This window comes from Plecotus auritus (assembly GCF_963455305.1).
Source record: "Plecotus auritus genome assembly, chromosome: 11".
Classification (NCBI taxonomy): domain Eukaryota; kingdom Metazoa; phylum Chordata; class Mammalia; order Chiroptera; family Vespertilionidae; genus Plecotus; species Plecotus auritus.
In genome coordinates this window covers 13064121-13089806 of record NC_137777.1, presented here as the reverse complement: position 1 = coordinate 13089806, position 25686 = coordinate 13064121, and the positions used below count along the sequence as shown (strand labels likewise).

The 25686-nt window shown below is 43.9% G+C and overlaps 1 protein-coding gene across 3 annotated transcripts in view; it reads right to left on the bottom strand.

Annotated features, from left to right (window-relative positions):
- The window catches only part of VPS13B (vacuolar protein sorting 13 homolog B), a 635560-nt gene that overhangs the window by 21673 nt on the left and 588201 nt on the right, over positions 1–25686 (bottom strand). The window contains exons 51-56 of one of the 3 annotated variants that reach the window (XM_080646974.1): positions 20328–20474; positions 18803–19086; positions 16079–16206; positions 15389–15588; positions 4977–5095; positions 644–1449 (exon numbers count right to left, since the gene is read on the bottom strand). In XM_080646974.1, the coding sequence (XP_080503100.1) occupies positions 644–1449; positions 4977–5095; positions 15389–15588; positions 16079–16206; positions 18803–19086; positions 20328–20474 (1684 nt within the window). Of the gene's footprint in view, positions 1–643; positions 1450–1644; positions 1725–4976; positions 5096–15388; positions 15589–16078; positions 16207–18802; positions 19087–20327; positions 20475–25686 lie in introns of those variants that run through there. The other 2 variants (XM_080646975.1, XR_013959339.1) reach the window with 2 other exon arrangements.

Here is a 25686-nt window from a genome sequence, read left to right as displayed (position 1 = left end):
CACATGCCCGGGTTGTGGGCTTGATCCCCAGCAGGGGGCCTGCAGGGGGTAGCCGATCTATGATGTTTCTCACTCATTGATGTTTCTATCTCCCTATCCTTCTCCCTTCCTCTCTCTCTAAAAATCACTAAAAACGTTTTTAAAATAGTGTTGAATGCAAACCAATAGGAAAATGAAATGATTAAGAAAAGAAAGCTGAGAGCCTGGAACGGCATCGCTTTCCGGCCGGCTGGGGGCTGGGGCTGCGTTTCCTGGCTGCCTGGCACCTGGAGGAGCCCGAAGACTGCTTCCTCCGTGGCATTCCAGTTCTAAGTTACACAACAGCGAACAGAACAGCTGTATTTATTGCTTTAGAGTTTGTTAAGTGCCAAGCAAAATTCAGGGTACTTAGTTCAGGAGACTTTCATGGTATCCTCTCAAAAACCCCAACCGCCCGTTTTACAGCAGAGGAAACCGAGACTTGGGGATGATCAACGACTTGCTCAAGGCCTTACAGCTGGCGGGGGCAGCGTCTGGGCTTAAGTCCATGGCCGTCTACCTGCAAAGCCCACACTCCTCGCCTCTCACCGTATTGCCTCTTGATGTCCGTCAGGCACGACCCCGAAACATCTCCCTTTGCCCAGACCCTCCACTGTGTCCTCACCTGCCCTGAAGAGAGCCCCCGAGGCGTAGTGCATCGCCAGGGCGTGGATGAGCTGCCGGGCCGTGGTGAAGACGGGGCCTCTTTCAAACACTGAGAAGGAGAGCGGGGTGTGGTCGGAGGCTATGTACAGCTTGAGGGAGGCGTGGATGCTGACAAGGAGGCTCACGGGCAGGATCACCAGTTTCCGCAACTTCACAGGGTTCACCAGGGCCCTGGCGTGCTGCCTCACCTGCACGGGCAGAGCCTGTGTGCCCCCCGGGGACGTGGTGGGGGGGCCGGCCAGGCTGCGGTGAGGAAGGTATGTCTCGAACAAAGTTTTGATGTAGTACACAAACGTGTCTTCCACGTACAGCCGGGCAGGTTTCAGCTCAAAGCTGAGCTCGTTAATGTCACACAAGAAGCTCTCACCCTCAGTGAAGGTGAGGCCCAGGCGGATGAAACATTTTCTCCTGTAATCCTCCAAATCGCTGCTGGACGCGAGGAGGCTCTGCGCGCTGGGACACTGAGCAGGCTCCGGCTTCTCTCCCTGGCAGACCAAGACGGCGAAGTGGAAATTGGACTTGTGGTACAGCTGGTTGTCCAACTGCAGGTCCCCGCAGCAGACCTCCACACAGTACAGCTGGGAGGGCGCCGCGCCGGGCTCTTCCCCCGGGAGGGGGCTTGCCGCCGGGGCCATCCGGAGGAAGACGCTGTCCAGCGTGAGCCTCAGCAGTTCGGAGGAGGCGCTGTGGTGGGTGAGGTCATCAAACACGGCCAGGCTCAGCCGAGTGAGGAACATGTTCCAGGCCACAGTCCTCGCCCGAGTTCTGGAGGAGAAAAGGAAAGAACAGTGGCTCCCCTGCTTTCTTCCTCTTGTGTGTGTTGATGAGATGCCTTATTGAACACCTTCTGAGGTCCCCTCGGAGCCTCATAAGGAACATCCTCCACGTTCAGTGCACCGTGTCTGGACAGAGCCAGTCACGTTCCGACAAGCTGGGGAATGTTCCCAATGGGACTACCAGTCCTTGTCATGTTCCTCCAAGTGTTTCCTTATCAACCCCAGACTTTTATTCCACTTCCCTCTCGTCTTTGTGCACGAATCCTCTGTCACCGTCATCACAAGGCAGAAAGACATAATGTAATAACCAAGACTCCTTAGCTTGGAAAAGTAGAGCAAGCGGAAGGAAACTGACCGCGACCTGCCCCACGGCAGCCCCCTCCGGCGTCTCTGCCAGCGCGCTGCTCCCCGCCACGTCTGTGGCTCACGTGCGAGTCACTTCCCTTCCTCAAGGTCATCACTCATTTGTCATCACCACTAGCAGCTTAGAAGCTGTTTTTCTCCGACCTTAACAAATCCCTCTTGTAGCTCCATTACCTTCTCCAGCTACCACTCATTTTTCTGATCCTTCTTACAAAAAAACTCCAAAGAGCTTTTTATATACATCATCTTCTATTCTCCTTCCATTTTCTCTTAACCTTGCTCCAAGCAGGCTTCTGCCCCCCAACAGTCTACCAGAGCAACTCTCCTCAAGGTCACCAGTGATTTCCGCCTGGCTACATCAAATGGTGGACTTCAGTGTGTGGCTCACTCAACCTGCCATGGTCTCTGATGGTGAGAACGCCCTCCTGCTGGGAATAATTTCTTTACATGTCTTCTCTTGTGTCCCACCTCTGGAGATCCATCCCGTTACCTACGTGGCTCCCTCTTAAAGATCAGGTGCCCAACGCTCAGCCCTTGGTCCTCCACCTCCACTCACTCCCTTTGGAAATACTGTCCAGCCACATGGCTTGACGAGTCATCTATATGCTGATGACTTCCAGAGTCACACAGTTAGCCTAGAACTCCTCCGAACTCCAATCTTACATACATAACTGCCTACCCACAGAGTCACTATGTGTCTAAATGACGCTCAACTTGTCATGTCTGTAATCAAACTCTTGATCCAACCCCAAATCTACATACAGCCTTTCCCATCTCAGTTAATGGCAACTACATTCTACCAGTTACTTAGACCAAAAGGTGTGGACTCCTTGCTGCCTCTATTTTCCTCCCTTATCTACTGCATCAGGGAACTCCCATGGGCTTGTCCTCAAAAGGCTATCCAGAAACTGACCACTTCTTATCTCTCTCGGGTGTGAATAACTGTCACGATCTCCTCCTGCTTCCACCCTCGCCTTTATACCGCCCACTTCAACAAAGCGGCCAACAAGCATCTAAAATTTTAGATCAGATCATGGAACTTCTCTACTCAAAATACTCCAGGACTTCCCCGTTTCACTCAGAATGGAAACAGAGCCCCACGTGTCCCTCCTTCCAGCCTTCGCTCTCGGACCTCCGGCACTGCACCCCCACGTTCACCCATCCATCTGGCCCGCGTGGGTTCCCCCGCTTCGCCAATGTGTGGGGCACACTGCGCCTGACCTCTGAACCGGCTGTGCCTCTGTCTGGACAGCTCTGGCTGCTTTTAGATCTTTGCTCCAATGTCAACCTCTTGGGAGAGACTTACACCCGTTTTCAAAAACTACCCTCTGTCTGTCCCTCTGTCCTTCTTACTGGGCTCTGTTTTTATATCTACAGAATGTCAACCTTCTTTACCTTTTCTTAGAATGAAATAAATTGAGATTTATGATCACCATAAACTTTCCTTTTCTCTTATGTTTACCCTTTGTCTTCCCGTCCTATGCCTGTGAGAATGTGGTTTCCTCAAGAGCAGGGATTTTGGTCTCTTTACTCACTGATGTACCACTTCCCCTAGTAAGCACTTGAAAAGGAAGTGTCAAATAAAGGAGTTACGGAAGTGCAAGTAAATACGGGTGCCTTTCCTGTTGTCACCACTGGATGTACGGATTGTGGCTCTTGTCATTAACAATGCCCTCCTAATATTTAGATAAATGTTCATGAAATTCTAGGGTATCTTAAAGTTTTGTACTATGCAATTTAAAATGTAGTCTCTGAATTTTAGTCTCTGAATTAATTTTTTACAAATACTTCTGGGCCAAGAAAATGTTCTACTTAACTTTGTTTGAAATATTATAAATTCAAATTAATAATAATTTGGCAGGGTACAAATTAATGAGTTCCTACTGATATATGAAAAGCAAGAAATTTTTTTAAAAAGGACCTAAACAAATGTATCAAAGTTGATATCATTTAATAGTTCATAAAATCAGTAATTTTCTGATTATAAAATTTTACTGTAGAAAATGAAAATACAGAAACTTATTAAATAATCACTTATAACCCCACATCTATTAACAATTTTTATTTTTTTCAGGCTTCATTTCAGGAATTTTTCTCTTGTGTGTGTGTGTGTGAGACAGAGAGTGAATGGGTGTGCATGAACATTTATTCATGTAGAATATGTGTACATATGACATATAGCTAGGGTTCTATTTATATACTCAACTTTATACTGTTTTCTCTATTTTAGGTTTATCCTGTGCATCTTCCTATTACATTATAGTCATCTATGCCTATTTTCTGTGGATATACCACTCGTGGTACATTTATGTGTTATCTATTCCTCTACTGATGGCTGTTGTTCTCTGAATATTTTGGCATTATAATTGGCAATGTGATAAATATCTCTCTGCATATATCTTTGCTGACTTCTCTAATATTTGCTTTAACTCTTAAAATTGGAATTTCCGAGCCAAAGGGATTTTAAGCTCCTAATATGTATTTCTAAAGTGCTTTCCAAGAAAATGGTAACAATGTACACTTCAACTAGGACCATATATGATGGAACATATTGTTATTTGATAAAAAAAAAATATCTTATTGAAATATGCATTTCTTTGATTACTTGTAGTTCCTCTTTCTAGAATTTTCTGTTGATGTCTTTTGCCCTTATTTTATTTTTGGAAGAAGAGGCTACCTTCATATTAAGCCTACTGAATTACATGAGTTCTTTTAATGTAAGGATATTAACTCTTGGATTCATGTTTGTAAAACCTGATGGTCACATTCAGGTTGAGGGGGAAATGTGGTTCTAAGAGGTGAATTTAGTTTTGATGCAGCTCTAATTGCTAAGTTCAGTTATTAATTACTAGGTCGTCATGTGGATACCAAAGTATTAACATTTCATGCTAGTGATAACATAATTTTAAGATGTGTGCTTTAGTTTGTAAATGCTTGTTAATATCACAGAAGACCTGGAAGGGGCATCCAAGTAAGACAATAGATTGCTCCCTATTATCAATATGATTAAATGCTAATAACCATGGATTACCCAATAATTAACCACAAGCTTCAATGTATACATAGGGATGACAAAGAATGGTAAATGATAGGTTTACAACTTCATAGTGGGAAAGCTTATTATCCTGCTGTTGAGATAATAATTAAACCTACTTGTTGGTATTGGTTACAATAGGTCCTGCTTTTCCTTCTGGAGCCACAGTGATGAAGATGGAGCCACACTGATGGACAATGTCCACGTACACATAGCCAAAGCCAGTCAGGAACACAACCTGCAGAGAGAATATTCAATATCTGATGAAGAAGAAACAAGACACACCACTGAAATGACCGACTTTCAATGTCTCAAGTTCTGATTCAATACCACAAACACTTCCTGGTTCTGTTTCTGTATACCCATATCCAGCTGACTGAAATGAAGAAAAGAAAGATCAAATCAAGTTTGTTTAATATCCAGCTGTAAGGTTCATGGAAAACATGTGATGGATGACGGGGCATGAGTGTCTTCCTTCCCTGCTTCTTTGGAACAGGCAAGTAACCGGCGAGGCCTGGAGCCCAGTCACGGGCCAGCTGTATGTGTACATACGAACTCCTGTGGAAAAACCCCTCGAGAAACTCGGAGCTTCAAATGCAATGTGCACCAAGTTTCAGGCTCTTGAGTGTTGACCTCCTACCACGAGCTCTTCTATGCTGGAGATAAAACAAAAACCCACCCACAGAGGCATGTCATAACCCTCCCGAGGCCCTCACATAACTTGTCACAAGAACGTCAGATAACTTCCTGTGAATAGAGTCAAAATTAATTTTTCTACAGTGAGAGGGTAGACTCACACTTAAAAAAAGTTCTAGCTCAGGAGCCAGGTACCAGGCCAGCAGAACAGATGTCCTTTCAGCCATAAATAGTGATGTTGCTTAAATGGATAAATATTTGAAAACAGAACTATTTGAAAAACAACTCCAAGAACACCATGTTCACAGCCAGCATTACCTGGGGGGGGAGCAAGAACCTCCTTATGTTTGGAATGCTGATTATTATGGTTAGGACAGCAAATAAAAGAACGACTGACAATTCCTGGATGAAGGAACAATGCCAGGTGCCCACGTGAGACACAATCAATGTATTCTCATTTTGACCCAACGAAGAGTTACCAGGAGTGTGCACAGAACCACAGGAGTGAGTCACAGACTCAGATTTGGAAGCAACTTCAAGGTCACTGAGCTTTTTCCTGCATAATGGCTCTTTTTCCTGGCTGTCCCCAGCATCTAGGGCACCTAGTCTCATCTCTGCCTCCTCCCCCTCCTCACCCCCTGCAGCCCAGCAGTCATCAGAGCCTCCAGGCTGCTGCCTGCGAACCCAGGGCCCTTTTTCATCCCACACCCATTGCTCCAGCTTAGGTCCTTGTCTGATACTCACCCCTGGAATATGCTCTGACACTGTGCCTAGAATACGCTTTCCCCATAAAGTCCTTTCAATTTCTATGTATTTTTGCACATACAGCTTAAGGACACTTTCTTCCATTCCCTAAGTTTTCCAGACCCTTCCTCAGCTTGATACCATACCTACACCTGCATTCCCACAGCACTCTGACCATGTTTCTATTCAATCACAAATAGTATTGTTTGCATTACAGCCACCTTAGTCGTGAGACCGTCCACTTCCTGGGGGCAGGAGTACAGTCCATTTGTATTCTCTATGGACTGGTCATGCTTCCCAAATGGATTGCTTTACAAAAATGTCTGTTTCAGAAGACTCCTGTATCCTGAATTTGACCTCTTTGTTCCAAGGTCAGAACTGAACTTGACTGTGATAAAATCTGGAATGTAGCAACTTAAAAAATGGCCCAGCTCACGTAAAACAGGCATTCTTTGAGAAACACATTATAAAAGCCATTATTTTATACAGCATGTAAAGTAAGCCAACTGCCTCTTTAGCCGTGCAGGGGTGAGGTTATTCTCTGAGCACACTCCCTTCTCTCAATCACTGCCCATGACTTTGGTGCGCCCCCCCCACCCAGGGTTTTACCACACAATGAACAACCAGAACGCCCACCCCTCAAAGGGAAGGAGGGCACCAGCAGGGGAAATACATTGTTCTGCGCATTATCGAAGCGATCTTCATGCACTATGACAGGAGGAGACCCGTACGTTCTAAGTAGTAAAAATAAGGCAGGTTGATGGTTTCTGCTCACTGCCCAAGGGCTCTGAATGTAAGCAAATTAACCCAAACCTTTAAGGTGCTTCTTTCTCTTCTGCAAAGGAAGTTGTGCGGGTGTCCCTTTCACTCGCCATGAGAAGGGGAGAAGCACTGACTTGGGTTCTTGGCGCCCACCCCGTCTCTTTCCCCGCGTGGAGAGACAGCGCACGCGCCGTGTCTTCTGTACAGTGGCAGCTCCAGGGATTGGGCAGGTGGGTAACTAGGTGCCAGAGAAATTAGGCCCCTGTAATCAGGCCCTCCAGAGGCTGACAACAAATCCTTGTTTTGGTCTGATGTTTGATCACCCATTCGGTCACTTTTCAACCCTTAAAGAGGACTCACAATGAGCAGTCACTGTACTAGGCATCGAGAAGATACAACCACGCCCTCAAGTTGCTCACAGCTGAGGCTGTGAAAAGCCCAGTGCACAAAAGTGAGACAGTGCATGGCTAAGAGTTTCAGGGCAGAGAGCTAGAAAATGCTCCTTCCTCTCAGTTTATTAAGCATCATGGTTGCTGTACACACTCCTGAGGGCAACGGTTTTGTGTCCATTTCTTCAGTACTCAGGACCGAGCCTGGGACTCAGTAAAGATCTGAGTGGACGTTATCTCAATGCGGCTCCTGTGGTGGAGACTTCTGTCCACCCATGTCTGCTGCCCTCTCCTTCCTGGCAAGAGCAGGATTCTACTCCTTACCCCGTGCAATTAGGTATGACTAATTTTGGTCAATACATTGACATGTGTTGCTTCTGAGTCAAAGCATAAAGGAGCCAGCCTTTCCCCCACTGCAGTCTACCGCGTTCTCAATAAACTGCTGCTGCGCTGAGTAAGAGAGTGAGAGCCCTGCTGCTCCGGGGTAAGAGAGACTGCGATTATGAGACTCAAAACAAGCTGCAATACTGGCCAAGGCAGGGCTCCGAGGGGAGATACCAGGACGAGAGGAATGATGGGAAGAGCGCTCTTCCAAGAGCAGAAAGGTGCTGAGACTATTCTTTGCTTCCAGGGTGCCGATCCACAATACGTGCTCCCAAAAGGTCAGACTTGTTATGGACGAGAGGCTCTCATCCTCCTCTTTCCAGTTTGGAGGGACCATGCCTGCTGCCCTGCCCTGTACAATGGGGAAGGGGCAGCAGACAGTTCAGAGGTCTCCAGAAAGGAGTGACATCCAGACTACGGGAGCCTCACTCAGAAGACTGGGTTAGCGCCCTGGGGAGACCTGCTTGTTCTGTGTGTGGGAAAAAGAGTGATTACCACATGGGGGTTGTTTTCCAGTTGTTTGGTATGGCTCAAGGAGCTAGTGGGTCCTGATCAATGCCGTCACTTGGTTCTTTTTTCTTTTCTCACTTCACACCATAGCACGGGGGGTGGGGGGGGTGGAAGGCTATAGGAAGAGAGGTGCTGGTCTCAGTGCAGAATATTTGGGGGCTACTCTGCTGCTATTTGTACCCGTTAGAGCACTCTGTCAGTGACTTTCCCTTACGTGTGGGTATAAGAATACTCTTTGAGACCGGGATCCTGCCTTCCACTTAGTCCATTATCTTTTACTACAACTACAAATAAGAAACACTTTAAGCTTGGCCGGTGTGGGTCAGTGGGTAGAGTGTCAGCCCACACACTGAAGGGTTGTGGGTTCAATTCCTGGCGAAGGGCACGTATCTGTATTGCAGGTTCAGGGCTTGTGTGGGAGGCAACCAACCGATGTGTCTCTCTCACATCGACATAGCTCCTTCTCTCTCTTTCCCCCTCCCTTCCACTCTCTCTAAAAAGCAATGGGAAAAATAGAAACACTTTAATATAATTCGTGCTTTTCTATATATTATCTTCATTAAAATAAGTATTTATTATATTTATATCCAACAAATAATATTTTTAAATATTGCACAGTTTTAATTGTATTGAACAAATAAGTTACAAGGTGATATATAGGAAATAACTGAAAATATTCTTGAAAATCTTTCTTTCTTTCCCTCTCTTTCCCCTCTAGGCAATACGTGACAATCCAGAGATAATCAGAGGTGCCTTAAGCACTCAGCACTGCAGTTGGTAAACCAGGCCTCTCAGATGGAGATGGCTGGTGGGTAATTGGAAACAGATTACGCTTAGAGAAGGTGTGGAAACAGCTTCAAAAAGGTGTGGAGGCCAGAGATAGTTACTGGGAGTGCCTGGGTGATAGTAGCTAAAGCTATGAGATGAATTAGATGTCCCAGAGAGAAAGGGAGGGAGATGAATTTTTAAGATGATCAAGGCGGAAAAGGCTGGACATGGATGGGAAGAAAATAGCAGAGGCTGAAACAACAGCGGTTAGGTACCCTTCTCAAGATTCTGCGGACTCTCGTGACTCCTGGCGTCCTTGTAACCGGGTAAGCAATGTCCTGGATAGTTTGAGGTGCCTTTGCACGCGTGTTCTTGTTTAAGAGATGTGGGTGGGTGGCGGTGAGTCTGGGGTGCTGGCGGCTGGCTGACCCCATGTGCCAGGGAAGTGTCCAGGGTTTCACTGCAGCACCTAGCCCTTGTCCTCGTCCTACTCCACACACCTGCTAATGACACGGCGGGCGCGGAACGCATGCTCACCACATCCTCAGGCGAAGGAACGCATGCTCACCACATCCTCAGGCGAAGGACAGCTACCACGGTACTTAACACGCTGGATGGCAGCCTCACGTATTTTTTAAAAGGGATTTCAACAAACTGGACTGGGCCAACAGCAACAAGATTTAATTGACTGGGGAGAAATGTACAGTCCCATCACTGGGCTAAAAAAGTCAACTGCACAGCGAGTTATATGATAAAGACCTGGGGGATGTGGTTGGCCACAAGCTCAATAATAACAAAGAGTCTGAGCTCGTTACTAAAAAGCTAACCCAGTCTCTACTTTACTCATGGAGGCCTGGGGAGGCGATGGCTGGTTAGGCCACATTGGGAATACGGTGTGTGATCCGGCTGCCAGGTTTTTAAAGGGGAACGTAACACACCAGTGTGCTCAGAGCAGGGCAACTGTGGGGATGGGTCTGGGAGGCACTTGACGGAAGGAATGAGTCAAGGAACCAGAGAGGTTTGGCCTGGAGGGGAGGACGCTTAGAGAAGGTGTGGAAGCTGTCTCCCAGGCCTGCAGTGTCGCTCTTAAAGGGGAAGTAAGTAACTTGATGCTCCAGAGGGCAAAACAAGGCTGCATGTGCGGATGCGACCAGGGAGTGTCCCCAAGACAGGAGCACAAGCTGCCTCGGGCCCTGCCCCCTGCGGCGGGAGCCTTGCCTGAGACACGGGCAGCGGGCAGCGTTGTGGAAGGGACGCTTGCACTAGGGGAAAAGGGTCTTAGACAACCTCTGACCGGTGCTTTTATGAATGTTCTGGTAGCTATCTGCAGCCAGGGCAGGACTCCAGAGGGCAGACAGTGACCGCAGCTTCATGTACGAAAAACAAGACGGGGCCACGTCTGAGCAGATCCGGGTTCCAGCCTGATCCTGCTCCGCCAGTTACAACCCACCCAGCGGACTCCTCGGTAAGCCTCAATCCTCTCACCAGTTAAAAAAGCACACTTAAAAATTATTGCTCTCTTTTAGAATTTTTGTGGGGATCAAAGGCTCTATCTTAGGACTTCGTACACTTGACAACATTAATCGAGTTACTCAGGTCCCTGAAGGCAGGAATTAGGCTTTTCTCAGGGCAAAAGCTTTGGGTCGATAGGTCCTCAATAAAAGTTTATTGAATAAATGAATGGAAGACTGTGGATGTGAACGCACTTTGTAAATGGTACAGAGCTATGTAAACACGAAGGACTGCCCTCTCCCCTCCCCACACCCACACACTATGGGAGAAGAAGACAGCGAGGACAGTGACCCACGACACAGTTATGCAAGGAGTCCAAGATCATGGGTATTGACTGGGTCTTTGTAGAAGTCACCAGCAAGGGATTATTTTAATCTGAGTTTTGGGGTTCAAACCACTCATCCTTCTCAACTCATACAAATTAACAAGAGGAAGACAAACAGTCCACCTAAAAAATGGGCAAAGGACCTAAATAAATAGACAGTTTTCCAAAGTGGAAATAAAGAAGGCCAAGAGACATATGAAAAAATGCTAAAAGTAACTAATCTTCAGAAAGATGCAACTTAAAACGAAAATGAGGTATCATCTCACACCTATCAGAATGGCTACCATCAACAAATCAACAAATGACAAGTGCTGGCAAGGATGTGGAGAAAAGGGAACCCTAGTACCACTGCTGGTGGGAATGCAGACTGGTGCAGCCATTATGGAGAACAGTATGGAGTTTCCTCAAAAAATTAAAAATGGAACTGCCATTCGACCCAGTGATCCCACTTCTAGGAATACAAGCTAAGAAACCAGAAACACCGATCAGAAAGAATGTATGCACCTCTGTTCATAGCAGCACAATTACAGTAGCTAAGATCTGGAAACAGCCCAAGTGTCCATCTGTAGATGGGGAGATAAAAAAGCTGTGGTACATCTCCATCATGGAATACTCTGCAGCAGTATAAAAAGAAGGACCTCTTACCCTTTGAGACAGCATGGAGGGACCTGCAGAGTATTATGCTAAGTGAAATAAGCCAGTCAGAGAGAGACAAGGATCACATGATCTCACTCATATGTGGAATCTAAAGAACAAAATAAACTGATGAACAAAATAGATCCAGAGACATAGAAGCATGGAACAGACTGACAAATCTCTGAGGGAAGGCAGGGATGGGGGTGAGTGGGGAGAGATTAACTTGGAAACTTATATACATATATGCATAGCACACAGACACAGATAATATTGTGGTGAAGGCCTGGGGGGGGTGGAGGCAGGGTGGAGGGGGTCAATGGGGAAAAAATAGGGGACATCTGTAATACTTTCAACAATGAAGATAGATTTATAAAAATTAACAGAGTATTTCTTTGTGTCATTACAAAGTTATCTTCTGCACATTCCCTTCCATATTCCATTACAAAATTATACAACATGACACTGTCCTATTCACCAAGCCGAGGCAAGGGGGCACACGGATGACTGATGAAAGCTGACAGGACGTCTCTTCCTTGCAGCTTAATGGGGATTTTCTGGTGTTTTAATTCTGCTTTTTGCATCACGTGCCTCAGAGAAGGCTGGGGAAAGCCTCCGAGACAAGCTCACTCCTACAGAAGAGCTGCTTCCTTTCATCAGAGGACACACTCCCTCCCTCCCCGGTGATTTATACGCTTGGTGCACTATTGAGGACACGGCCACGAGGGGCTGGAACAAATCTTCCTGCCCAAGAGGAAGTACGCCCCGGTCTGCGGGACATATGGCACACAGTTCCTCGAAGATTAATGGGAATGTGACACTTTGCTGGGTCCTCAGACCAGGGATGATAAGGGTGTTGGAAAGAGTACCTCCCCTCTGAGCTTTGAAGTATCCCTGACTACAAAGGTTGGAGGAAATTTAGAGTGAATGGGAATCCCTGAAATAAGGTTGGCGGGCAGAATGCCGACCGTAAAGACGTCCCAAGACCATATATAAGCCAGGTTTTGAAAATCTTCTAACAGACACAGAGAAGCTCGCAATATTTATTTTGTAAATTAATGTGACCAGGAGCGTCTCCCGAGGCTGCACAGATTCTCATTGTTTATCCAACGAGACTGTGGAGGGACATCACACCCGGGGTACTCTGGAGCCACTGAGAATACAGGTCTCCAAAGTGAGTGTGGTCTCCAGGCGGCTTGGCCTCTTGCACCTGCCCCCGCCCAGGTCCTTCAGCTCCTTGCTCAGCGACTGCTCTCCCAAGCCCCCCGCTTCCCCCTCTCCCTCACAGATGATTCATTCCACACTTCACAATAAACTTAAGGCCACTGAGTACCAATTCACTCAATTTTCTGGCCCCACCCCTCCAAACATCTCCACCTACACCGGTGTCCCTTCCGCACGCTTTTCCATGGTCAGAGAGGAGGACACGGCCCTTCTGCTGAAGTCGAATTACAGGCTCTGGGCTTGGGCTTGTCCATCTGGGCAACTCCTTGCTCACATTTTCCACTTCTTTACTGACTCCTCTCCTGCAGCAAATAGCGAGCTTCCTCCCCTCTGATCTCGTCTGCTTCATGGCCACACTCCTTGAAAGAACCCCTTTCCCCTTTCCCTCCCGACCCTCACACTTCCGTTTACTCGGCACTTGTTCTTCGCTGCGCTGCTTTCCTCTTTCCAACATCTGACACCTGTGCGCTTCCGCGCTCAGCGGCTTCATGCTTCCACCTGCCGGCTTTCCTCCTCCCTCTCTGCTTCCTCCTTAGTCTCTGCTGCACTGTACTTATATGTTGAAGTTTCTCTTCTCCCTTGGTAACCTCATCTTCTCATTCATTCATTCATTCATTCATTCATTCAATATTTATTAACATCTTATTGTGCTGACTGGTACTATGTTGTAGGCTAAGAATGAAAAAGGCAAATATCAAATGTTCTATAAAAAAGAAGGAAATCTTACCTCTTGTGATAGCATGGAGGGACCTGGAGAGTATTATGCTAAGTGAAATAAGCCATCAGAGAAAAGAAAGTACCATATTAATTTCACTTACATGTAGAATCTAAGGGACAAAATCAACGAATAAATAAAATGGAAACAGTGTCATAGATAGAGAACAGACTGACAGCTGTCAGAGGGGAGAGGAGGTGGAGACTTGGTGAAAAAATGTGAAGTGACTGAGCAAAACAAAATAAAAACAAATTCACAGACATAGACAACAGTGTGGTGATTACCAGAGGGAAACAGGATGAAGAGAGGTAGAAAAGCAGAAAGGAAGATAAATGGTGAAGAAAGGAAACTTGACTTCGGTTGGTGAACACACAATAAAATATACATGTGATATATTATGGAACCTAAATAATTTTATTAACCAATGTCACCCCATTAAATTCAATTAAAATATGTAAAGTGCTTAGCCCAATGCCTGTCATACAGTTGGTGATTATTAAATGGTCATCATTATTATTACTGTACATATATTCATAATTTTAACGTGTTTTGTTATCATTATAATGGGACTACTTCAAAAGCTTATTGTGAAGATCAAATAAACTAATAGATGAGAAAGAACATTAAAAAAGTACAGCACAGTATTATTTGGCCATGAAGTGGAATAAAGTTCTGACACCTGTTATAACATGGATAAACCTTGAAAATATTATGCCAAGTGAAATAAGCCAGACACAAAAGGACAAATACTGTTGATTCCACTCTTATGAGGTGCCCAGAATAGGCAAAGTCAGACACAGAAAGTACAAGAGAGGCTACCAGGGTCTGCGAAAAGGGGAGCATCGGGAGTTATTGCTTAATGGACAGAGCTTTGGTTTGGGATTCTGAAATGTGGTGATGGCTGTACGACATGGTGAATGCCACTAATTATATATAACAAATGGCAAATTTTAATTCATGTGCCATTTTCAATAAAAATAACACCGATTAATATCCAGAGTAAGATAGGGACAAAGTCAGGACCTTTTATCTGTTCAGGATTTTTAAACTCTACTTATATTTGCAAAATTTTATAGGCTACTAGGCGCAAATATATATATACATATATATTTAAATATATTTTATTGATTTTTACAGAGAGAAAGGGAGAGGGATAGAGATTTAGAAACATCGTTGAGAGAGAAACATCGATCAGCTGCCTCCTGCACACTCCCTACTGGGTATGTGTCCGCAACCAAGGTATATGCCCTTGACCGGAATCGAACCAGGGACCCTTGAGTCCGCAGGCCGATGCTCTATCCACTGAGCCAAACCGGTTAGGGCAAAAATATATATTTTAAAATTAGTAAACTTTTGCCCTGGTCGGGTGGCTTGGTTCATTGGAACATAATCCTATACACAAAGAAGGCTGAGGGCTTGGGACACATACCTAGGGCTGTGGGTTCAATCCCCAGTTGGGGCGCATACGGGAGGCAACCAACTGATGTTTCTCTCTAAAAATCACATATCCTCAGGTGAAGACTGAGTAAGTAAATAAGTAAATAAATAAAATTAGTACACCTTCAAAAGAGGGAATTGATATACGGTTGTCATTATATTGTCTTAACATCTGGCCAGTTGGACTACCTTCTATGAGAGAAGTCCAACAATTCATTTCGTTTTTGACCTTGCACTAGACCTAAGGTGGGCTTCTTTTCCAAGTGCCCCTCTGATAAGCAGCTGTATAGAATACTTTAGAGATACATACGCTGCACTTGTATTTGAGAATTTCTAACAGGAGGATGTAAAAACGAATACACACGTGCCCTAACACAGAAACATGAAGTTCAGCATTTAGAAAACTATGCTTAAAAACAGAAAACCACCGAACCCTCAGAAAAGGGAACTCTCCTTCAGGCAGTAGCAGGACCGCACGGCTCACTGACCTACCTGCGTTCCCTGACTGTTGATGTCAATGGCATCGCTCCACTCAGTCGTCATGTCCTCCTGGAGTTCCACCCTCAACAGGAGGCTGGGGAGGAGGTCTCTGGTCTTGCAGTCTGGGTAACTGGAAATCTGATGATAAAGCTCATGATGGACTGAGCACTCAGAGGGGACTTTTCTGCAATAAACCTCAAACTTTGGAATATCTAAAAAAAATAATTTACATATTTAAAATTTATTTTAGTTTTACTGATATTTGTTTTCAGAGCTATAAGCTTAGATAACCCTAATGACCACTCATATTTGGTCAATAAACATACAGTTCTTGGTTAAAAAGCCATGTTGCTGAGATATTATTTGTAAATATAATTTTTATTGACCAAATGAAAATTAAATGTTTTATACTCTGTTACTCTCTAGAGGAAGGCCTTCACAAATATCAATAGAGAAAAGGTCTTATTCAATTTAAAGAAAATATAAAAATAGGTATAAAAATATAAAAAAAGGCATATGGAGGCTTAGGCCTTTAAAACAAACTCAGGGATATTAAACAGAGTGTGGCAAGAAAAACTTTATAACTAGGGAGAAATAATACTTCTATTTAACCATTCTTCAAAGGATCACAACTACTAAGTCAAAATCCTCCGGAAAAAAATGAAGTTTTGTATCATTTAAATTCAATGCTATAAAATATACCTTTAATATTTTCCTTTATCACTACTGTTACTGGACATCTGTTGTGGAAAATTATTCGAGGACAAGGGTCTTCTGAGAAGGTTAAATAAGTCACTCCAAAGTGTTCTTGATATGTCAGTGCAATAGCCCTAGAACAGAATCAAATCAGATGACAGAAATGGTTTAGAAATAAATTTATGCTTTTTCTCCTAATCCATGTTTACTTCGATTTGCACGGTACTTAATATGCTGGATGGCAGCCTCACGTATTTTTAGGCAGAACTCTACAGTCCTTCTCTTTTATAAATCAGAGGAATGTTTTCTAGAGAAAGAAAGACATCTTCTTATATATTAACTGCCATGTATTAATTATAGGTTTACTGATCTTTTCCGGAAAACAGTTCATTGTAACCTACTGTTTAAATGTGAAAACCTATTTAGAAGAATAAGACCCCAACTTCTACCGCTCAGAGAGAATGACAGGTAACCTCCTGCTGGCCTTCCTCCGGCTGTTTTCCCCTCAGTGCGCCTGAGCCTCCACTTTGCAGACAGGGCGCTTTCTCCTCCAGTGCCCGGTGAATTTGGGCAGAGGAGGAGTGCAGTGCTTTTAGCAGGACGCCTAGAGAATTCGGGTACTTGCTCTTTTTTTTTCCTAGAGGTGGGCAGGCTCATAATGGGCACTGGTCTACAATCATCACACTTTGCAGGATCTCTATTTTGACTACCAACAACAAAGCTGGATTATTCGGCACCAGCACTGCTGTGTGCGTTAGGCTGCTCTCTACAACAGATGGAGAAAATGTTTCCAATTTAGACCTAATAAACTACCAAACAACAGCAGGAACAAATTCTCTCTGAAGTTTAAATTACATAGATTGATTGTTTAAATTAATCAAATAAATCAGATATTTGCCAAATATGTAATTTCCCATTCACCATTTATCCCGTTCACCAGTGTCTGAGTCCTTCCTGAAGACTGTATTTGTCTGAAACGCCAAAGAGAACTGTCCATTGGCATTTGGGGAAATCCCAACACCACCACCACAAGATGTGCATGTTCGACTGCGGAGAGGAAAGAGGGGCGGGGGCAGCAGGCAGTGAGTTCCCTTTCAGAGTGCTGTCCCTGAGTCCGCACCAAAGTTCTCCGCCCAGCTTGATTTCGAAAGAGTGGAGCAAGCCAACCTCAGAGAATTTTCTTTCGGACGGCCACGAAAACTGGGGCCCGCACTAACATACGGGACTTAAAATCTAACCTCTCGCTTAATAGTTAAGAATAAGATTAAATTATTTTAATTAAATTATGTCTTAGAATTTTAAAGTTTCAAATAAAAACTTTAATTTTGGCCGAAACCAATTTGGCTCAGTGGATAGAGCGTCGGCCTGCGGACTGAAGGGTCCCGGGTTCAATTCCGGTCAAGGGCATGTACCTTGGTTGCGGGCACATCCCCAGTGGGAGGTGTGTAGGAGGCAGCTGATCGATGTTTCTCTCTCATCGATGTTTCTAGCTCTCTATCCCTCTCCCTTCCTCTCTGTAAAATATCAATAAAATATATTAAAAAAACAAAACAAAAAAAAACGCTTTAATTTTGTTTTCAAGTTTAAGAAATAAGCTTTGTTTTCTAGACACAGGCTCACATCACTTTCAAAAACACTTCCTAAAACTCGCCACACTTCACTTCTCCAATCAGAATGGAAGGATGGCCACTCCTCTGCGGAGGGAGGGATGAAAGGGTGCATAAAACAAGGATGAGGCTGGATGTTGTGAAAGAAGAAGGGATGCATGCATGTGGGGAAGAGGCTTTCCTGTTGGTAAAGTGAGTGAGGAAGTTATCTTCTAAAGCAGCGGTGGGCAAACTACGGCCCGCGGGCTTGATCCGGCTGTTCTATCCGGTTCTCTTGCTCTCCCCTCCGCTCCTTTACTTTGAATTTATATCAGTTCACACAAACACTCCATCCATGCTTTTGTTCCGGCCCTCCGGTCCAGTTTAAGAACCCATTGTGACCCTCGAGTCAAAAAGTTTGCCCACCCCTGTTAAAGTATTACTACCAGAAATAATGCATCGCCACGTTCGGATGACTAACATCTCAGGTAATGTCTATAAAGCCGTCCTCATGGGAATAAGGTACCTCTCCTGCGGTCACGTTTTCTGTTGTACTTTTATGTATGGCATATCTAAGTTTTCCCCGGCAGCTACAGAGAGGACGTAGTGCAAGCAACACAAGCTGGCTTGAGTCTGAGGTGGTTATCTGCATAATTGGTAACTTGTGTGCAGGAACGACCACAGAACAGTCTTCTGTAACTTGTGTTTGTCTAATTTATCTCTCTTAATGACTTTTTTGAGAAAAATTCCATTTTAAAATAAGATATGGGAAAAGAAAAAGGTTTTCCAACTCGACTCTTATATTTTAACCCTTATTTCCTCTCATTTGACAGAGGCTAAGCGGTCAAAAAGAGGGCGGTCTTTTCCTTGTGATGCAGTGCTGCTGTTACTCGGGGGAACAGACACGGTCATCTGCCCCAGAGGGGCCGCCTGGGGGAGAATCTCATCAGCCGTCTGGTGGGGCCACCCACACGTGGTCCTCACATTTGTCCAGTGGTATGCTCTGTCTCGGAGCTGTCAAAAATAAAAGTGAACCCTAGCTTTCCACATGGTGAACGTGGCCATTAGTCTCCTGTCTCTTTCCACACCTGGACCGACAGCTGTAGTGACAAGCAAAGCAGGGCATTCCCATAGTGTAAGCTACCTGGTACAGAACCCGTCTTCCCTGCGGCTCCCGAAGGGCACTGCCACACTCTGCCTGGGAAACTCCTGTCGGACCACCGCCGGCAGGCTCCAGCACTGGGAGCTGTCGGCACCTGTGGCCGGAGAGAAGGCCAGAGAGATCTGTTTCTGAAGCAGAGATGCATCCAGCACTGACTGGCTGAGGTCAGGCATTAAGTCCCAGCAAGGAAGGGAGCTGCAGCTCACCGCAGGCTGCTTGCCACCTGGGCAAATGCTGAAGGTCGTGCTGTCGGGAACGTGAAAATACTGAAAAGAAGAACAGACGATGCAGAAAGCACATTTACCACAGTGACACAGAGAAGTTAAGCTTTTTCTAGCAAGGCGTCTAAGAAACCATAACCATGTAATCTGGGGGTGGCCCTGACCCAATGCTTCAGGAAGCCCCTGGGTGGGGAGAAGCAGAATTTATTGTCAAATCCCTTCCCTACAACGCAAGTGTTATTGACCTCTGGGTACTTCTGGTCACCTACTTATTTATTAATATGATTTTATTGATTTTTTAGGAGAGAAACATCAATCAGCTGCCTCCTGCATGTGCTCCACTGGGGATCGAGCCCGCAACCCGGGCATATACCCTGACTAGGAATCGAACTGCGACCTCCCGGTTCATAGGTCGATGTTCAACCACTGAGCCATACCGGCTGGGTTGGTTACCTATTTAACAACACTTCAATGACCCAAGATAAAAATGTACTATTCTGACATTTTTGTAAATACTGCAATTCATGGTAAACATAGAAAAATAAGACTTTCATCCGAATTTTACTGTTCTAATGTAGTATTTAGGAGCTGAAAGTAAGGGATAACGGTGAATGCAGACAAAGGTAACGAAAGATAATACTTTTCTACACGATAGTTTCAATAGCATAAAACAACAGCTACCATTTAGAATGCTCTTTATTTAAGTCCTTTTAAAATATCTTCCTTCTCTCTAAATGTAACTTCACTTTAACTATATAAAGAACTGAATAAAAATCCTCCTTGGATTTGTTTCCCGCGTATTCTGCCATGGAGATGTTGACATAAACGAGTTGGTACATTTTCACATTTACTCTCCTGGTGGACGTGGAATGAACTCGCTGCTCCCAGCTGTGGCGCAGCTGGGCCCTGTCCTGTGCTCACAGGCTTCTCCAGGTGCCGCAGCCGCAGCCTGCAAGGCAGATGTTCCCCGAGACCTGCGAGCCAGTCCTCAGGAGGACTTCCTGCTGGTGGGGCTCTGGCCCCGAGCGAGCGAGCCTGTGCTGCGGCCTCCCAGCGGATGGGGCAGGCAGTGACTCCGCGCTGTGTCCGGATGTTTCTGCTTGTTAATTACCTTGCAAGCACTGACCATGACATCCACAGTTTTAATTAAAGCAAGAACAAATGCATTTCTCTTTACCTATATTCAGCATTAGCTTTTTATTTGTTCTAGATTTAAAAAAGTTGATCCTACTTTATTGTAACTTATTGAAACTTAAGACAAGCCAATCACATTGAGAATTACTTACCTCTATTTCAGAATGGGGCTTGGCGACAGATAACTGTGGTTTATAAAATATTTGATATGGGGTATTATTGATTACTGTAGTCTTGTCTTCAATCTGAATGATCTGTATACCCTGCTGTACCATGGAGGAAATGCAGAACTGACACAACTGCAAGAAATTGGGGAAAGAGTACACTTGAAAACCTTGTAAGGCATATAGAAATCTCCTGATTATTTTTGAAAGGTCATTTTACCATTGGGTTTCCCAGGTCAGTACCAATGTTACCTTCTGCTCCAGAGTATTTAATAGAGTCCCCTCGCAGTTTCAAAAATGCCCTGGCCCTAGTTACTCCACAACAGGGTGCTTCAGCAAACCAGTTAGTTTTGCTGCCACTGTGTAGTGACCAGTAGAGACTTGCTTTCAAGTTATTCCCTCACAAAATATTTATTTATAAAGCACCTTTATGTAAACAAATGCCACTCATCTTTTTCAACATAAAGAATTCAATGAAACATTCTTCCTCCTCTTCCTCATGTGCATGAGAACAGCTGTCTCGCTGAATGCCTACCACAGACCAAGGGGAGTTCCGGGAACTTCAATGATGCTGCTGCTAATGAAATCATAATGATTGGCCCTCATGTAGTGCCTTCTGTGGCTACCTATAAGTACTTCAATGCATATTAACTCACAGAACCCTCACAACAGCCACATGGAGTTGTTACTCTTATCCCCATTTTACAGACGAGGAAAATGAGGTATAAAGAGGTTAAGTAGAGACTTGCTACCACCTCTCCTGGACCACCACCTACTCTCCCCAGATTCCACAAGTCCACACCTTCTCCCGCGCCTCAGCCACAGTGACAGTTCTGGCCATCTTCCATGAGCTGCATGTGGACTCTGACCTGTACACACTCTTGTTTGGGGAGAGTGTGTTGAATGATGCAGTGGCCATAGTGCTAACATAGAGAGAGAGAACTACATAACCAGACACACGGAGAAGAGAGACCATGAAGAGACAAAGAAACAGCCCGCACATGAAAGAAAAGCAGGCATCACCAGAAAAGGAAGTAAACGAAATGGAGGCAAGCAACCTGCCAGAGAAAGAATTCAGAGAAATGGTCATAAGGTGGCCGAAAAGAATGAAAGGTAAATTCGACAATATGAGTAAGAACCAAGAGGAAATGAAGAAGAACCAAGAAGAAATGAAAAATGACATCGCTGTTGTAAAGAATTCAATAGAAAGCATCAAGAGTAGACTAGAAGAAGCAGAGGATGGCATCAGTGAGCTAGAACACAAGGTAGGGAAAAATACCCAAGTAGAGCAGCTTCTAGAAAAAAAAATTAAAAAGCAGGAGGAGAGCCTAAGGGAACTTTGGGACAACACGAAACAAAACAACATCCGCATAATAGGGGTTCCAGAAGGAGAGGAAACAGAGCAAGGAATAGAAAACCTGTTTGAAGAAATAATGACAGAAAACTTCCCTGATATAGGGAAGAAAAACCCCACACAAATCCAAGAAGCTCACAGAGTCCCAAGCAAAATGAAACCCAAAAGATTGACGCCAAGGCACATTATAATTAAACTGGCAAACACCAACGACAAAGTAAGAATCTTAAAAGCAGCCACAGAGAGACAGAAAGTTACCTACAAAGGAACCCCCATCAGACTAGCAACTGATTTCTCAACAGAAACTCATCAGGCCAGAAGGGAATGGAATGAAATATACAAAGTCATGCAAAGGAAGGGTCTGAATCCAAGAATACTGTACCCAGCAAGGCTATCAATCAAAATTGAAGGTGAAATCAGGAGCTTCACAGACAAAAAAGGACTAAGGGAATTTATTATCACCAAACCAGCAATGCCAGAAATGCTTAAGGGTCTGCTGTAAAAAAAAGAAATAGGAAGCGAAGAAGGAACACGGGTAAAGAATAAAAATGGTGACAAATAAGTACCTATCAATAATAACTTTAAATGTAAATGGATTAAATGTCCCAATCAAAAGACATAGGGTAATGGATTGGATAAGAAAACACGACCCATATATCTGCTGTCTACAAGAAACCAACCTCAGAAAAAAAGACGCACACAGACTGAGGGTGAAGGGATGGAGAAAGGTCTTCCAGGCGAATGGAAATGAAAAAAAAGCTGGGGTAGCGATACTTATATCTGACAAATTAGATCTCAAAGTGAAGGACATAACAAGAGATAAGGAAGGCCACTTCATAATACTAAAGGGAGCAATCCAACAAGAAGAAATAACTCTGGTAAACATATATGAACCCGATACAGGAGCACCCAAATACATAAAAAAACTCCTGGAGGATATCAAAGAAGAGATTGACAGCAATACAATCATAGTAGGAGACTTTAATACCCCACTATCACCATTGGACAAATCCTCTAAACAAAAAATCAGCAAAGAAACATCCTAAATGACTCACTAGACCAGATGGAATTAATTGACATCTTCAGAACATTTCACCCCAAAGCCACAGAATATACATTCTTCTCAAGTGCACATGGGTCATTTTCAAAGATAGACCATATGTTGGGTCATAGGCAAAGTCTCTTGCCTATGACCACCCCCAAAAAAAACAAAAACCAAAAGATCAACAAAACCAAGAGCTGGTTCTTTGAAAGGATAAACAAGACTGATGAACCTCTAGCCAGGCTCACCAAGAAGCAAAGAGAGAGGACCCAAATAAACAAAATCAGAAATGAAAGAGGTGAAATAACAGACCCCACCGAAATACAAAGGATTGTTAAAAAATACTATGAACAACTCTATTCCAACAAATTGGACAACCTGGAGCAAATGGACATATTCCTAGAAAAATATAACCTTCCAAAACTCAATCAGGAAGAATCTAAACATCTCAATAGGCCAATAACTATGGAAGAAATGGAAGCAGTCATCAAAAAGCTTCCAGGAAACAAAAGCCCGGGGCCAGACAGCCTCACAGGGGAGTTTTACCAAACATTTAAGGAAGAACTAAAACCTATCCTCCTCAGACTATTCCAAAAATTTCAAGAGAAAGGAACTCTTCCAAGCTCCTTCTATGAAGCCAGCATCACCCTAATACCAAAACCAGATAAAGACAACACAATGAAGGAGAATTACAGGCCAATATCCCTCATGAACATAGATGCCAAATTCCTCAACAAAATTCTAGCAAATCAGATCCAGCACTACATCAGAAAGATCATACACCATGACCAAGGAGGATTTATCCCAGGAATGCAAGGATGGTACAATATCCGCAAATCAATAAACGTGATACATCACATAAACAAATAGATAAAAATCACAGTCATATCAATTGATGCAGAAAAAGCATTTGACAAAATCCAACACCCTTTCTTGATAAAAACTCTCAACAAGGTGGGAATAGAAGGATCATACCTCAACATAATAAAAGCTATATATGATAAACCCATAGCTAACATCATACTCAACGGGCAAAAACTAAAACCATTTCCCCTAAGAACAGGACAAGACAGGGATGCCCACTCTCACCACTCCTGTTTGACATAGTACTGGAAGTATTAGCCATTGCAATTAGACAAGAAGAAGAAATAAAAGGCATCCAAATTGGAAAAGAAGAAGTAAAGCTGTCCTTATTTGCAGATGACATGATATTGTACATAAAAAACCCGAAAGACTCCATCAAAAAACTAATAGACTTAATAAATGAATTCGGCAATGTAGCAGGATACAAAATTAATGCCAAGAAATCTATGGCATTTCTATACACCAATAGCGAACCTTCAGAAATAGAGACTCAAAAAGCAATCCCATTTACCATCGCAACAAAAAAATTAAGATACCTAGGAATAAACTTAACTAAGGAGGTAAAAGACCTATATGCAGAAAACTACAGGACACTGAAAAAAGAGATAGAGGAAGACGTAAACAGATGGAAGAACATACCGTGTTCAAGGATTGGTAGAATCAACATCATTAAAATGTCCATACTACCCAAAGAAATCTATAGATTCAATGCACTCCCCATTAAAATACCAACGGCATATTTCACAGACCTAGAAAGAACTCTCCAAAAATTCATCTGGAATAAAAAAAGACCCCAAATAGCCTGAGAAAGAAGAACAAAGTAGGTGGGATCTCAATATCAGATTTCAAGCTGTATTACAAAGCCACTGTTCTCAAAACTGCCTGGTACTGGCACAAGAACAGACATATAGATCAATGGAATAGAATAGAGAACCCAGAAATTGACCCAAATCAGTACGCTCAATTAATATTTGACAAAGGAGGCATGAACATACAATGGAGTCAAGACAGTCTCTTCAATAAATGGTGTTGGGAAAATTGGACAGATACATGCAAAAAAATGAAACTAGACCACCAACTTACACCATACACAAAAATAAACCCCAAATGGATCAAGGACTTAAACATACGATGAAACCATAAAAATACTAGAGGAATCCACAGGCAGAAAAATCTCTGACATATGCCGAAGCAATTTCTTCACTGATACTGCTCCTAGGGCAATGGAAACTAAAGAGAAAATAAACCAATGGGACTACATCAAAATAAAAAGCTTTTGCACAGCAAAGGAGACCATCAATAAAACAACAAGAAAGCCCACTGCATGGGAGAACATATTTGCCAATGATATCAACGATAAGGGTTTAATCTCCAACATTTACAGGGAACTCATGCAGCTTAATAAAAAGAAGATAAACAACCCAATCAAAAAATGGGCACTGATCTAAATAGACACTTTTCGAAAGACAGAAGGAAGAGACATATGAAAACCTGCTCAAAGTCACTAATCATCAGAGAGAGATGCAAATCAAAACAACAATGTGGTACCATCTCATACCTGTCAGAATGGCTATTATCAACAAATCAACATATGACAAGTGCTGGCGAGGATGCGGAGAAAAAGGAACTCCCGTGCACTGCTGGTGGGAATGCAGACTTGTGCAGCCACTGTGGAGAACAGTATGGAGTTTCCTCAAAAAACTGAAAATGGAACTCCCATTTGACCCAGTGATCCCACTTCTAGGAATATATCCCAAGAACTAGAAACACGAATCAAAAAGGATATATGCACCCCTATGTTCATAGCAGCACAATTCACCATAGCTAAGATTTGGAAACAGCCTAAGTGCCCATCAGCAGATGACTGGATCAGAAAACTGTGGAACATCTACACAATGGAATACTACGCTGCGGTAAAAAAGAAGGAGTTCTTACCATTTGCAACAACATGGATGGAGATGGAGAGCATTATGCTAAGTGAAATAAGCCAGGCAGAGAAAGATAAATATCACATGATCTCACTCATTTGTGGAATATAATGAACAACATAAACAGATCCAGAGATAGAGAAACATCAATCAGAACGT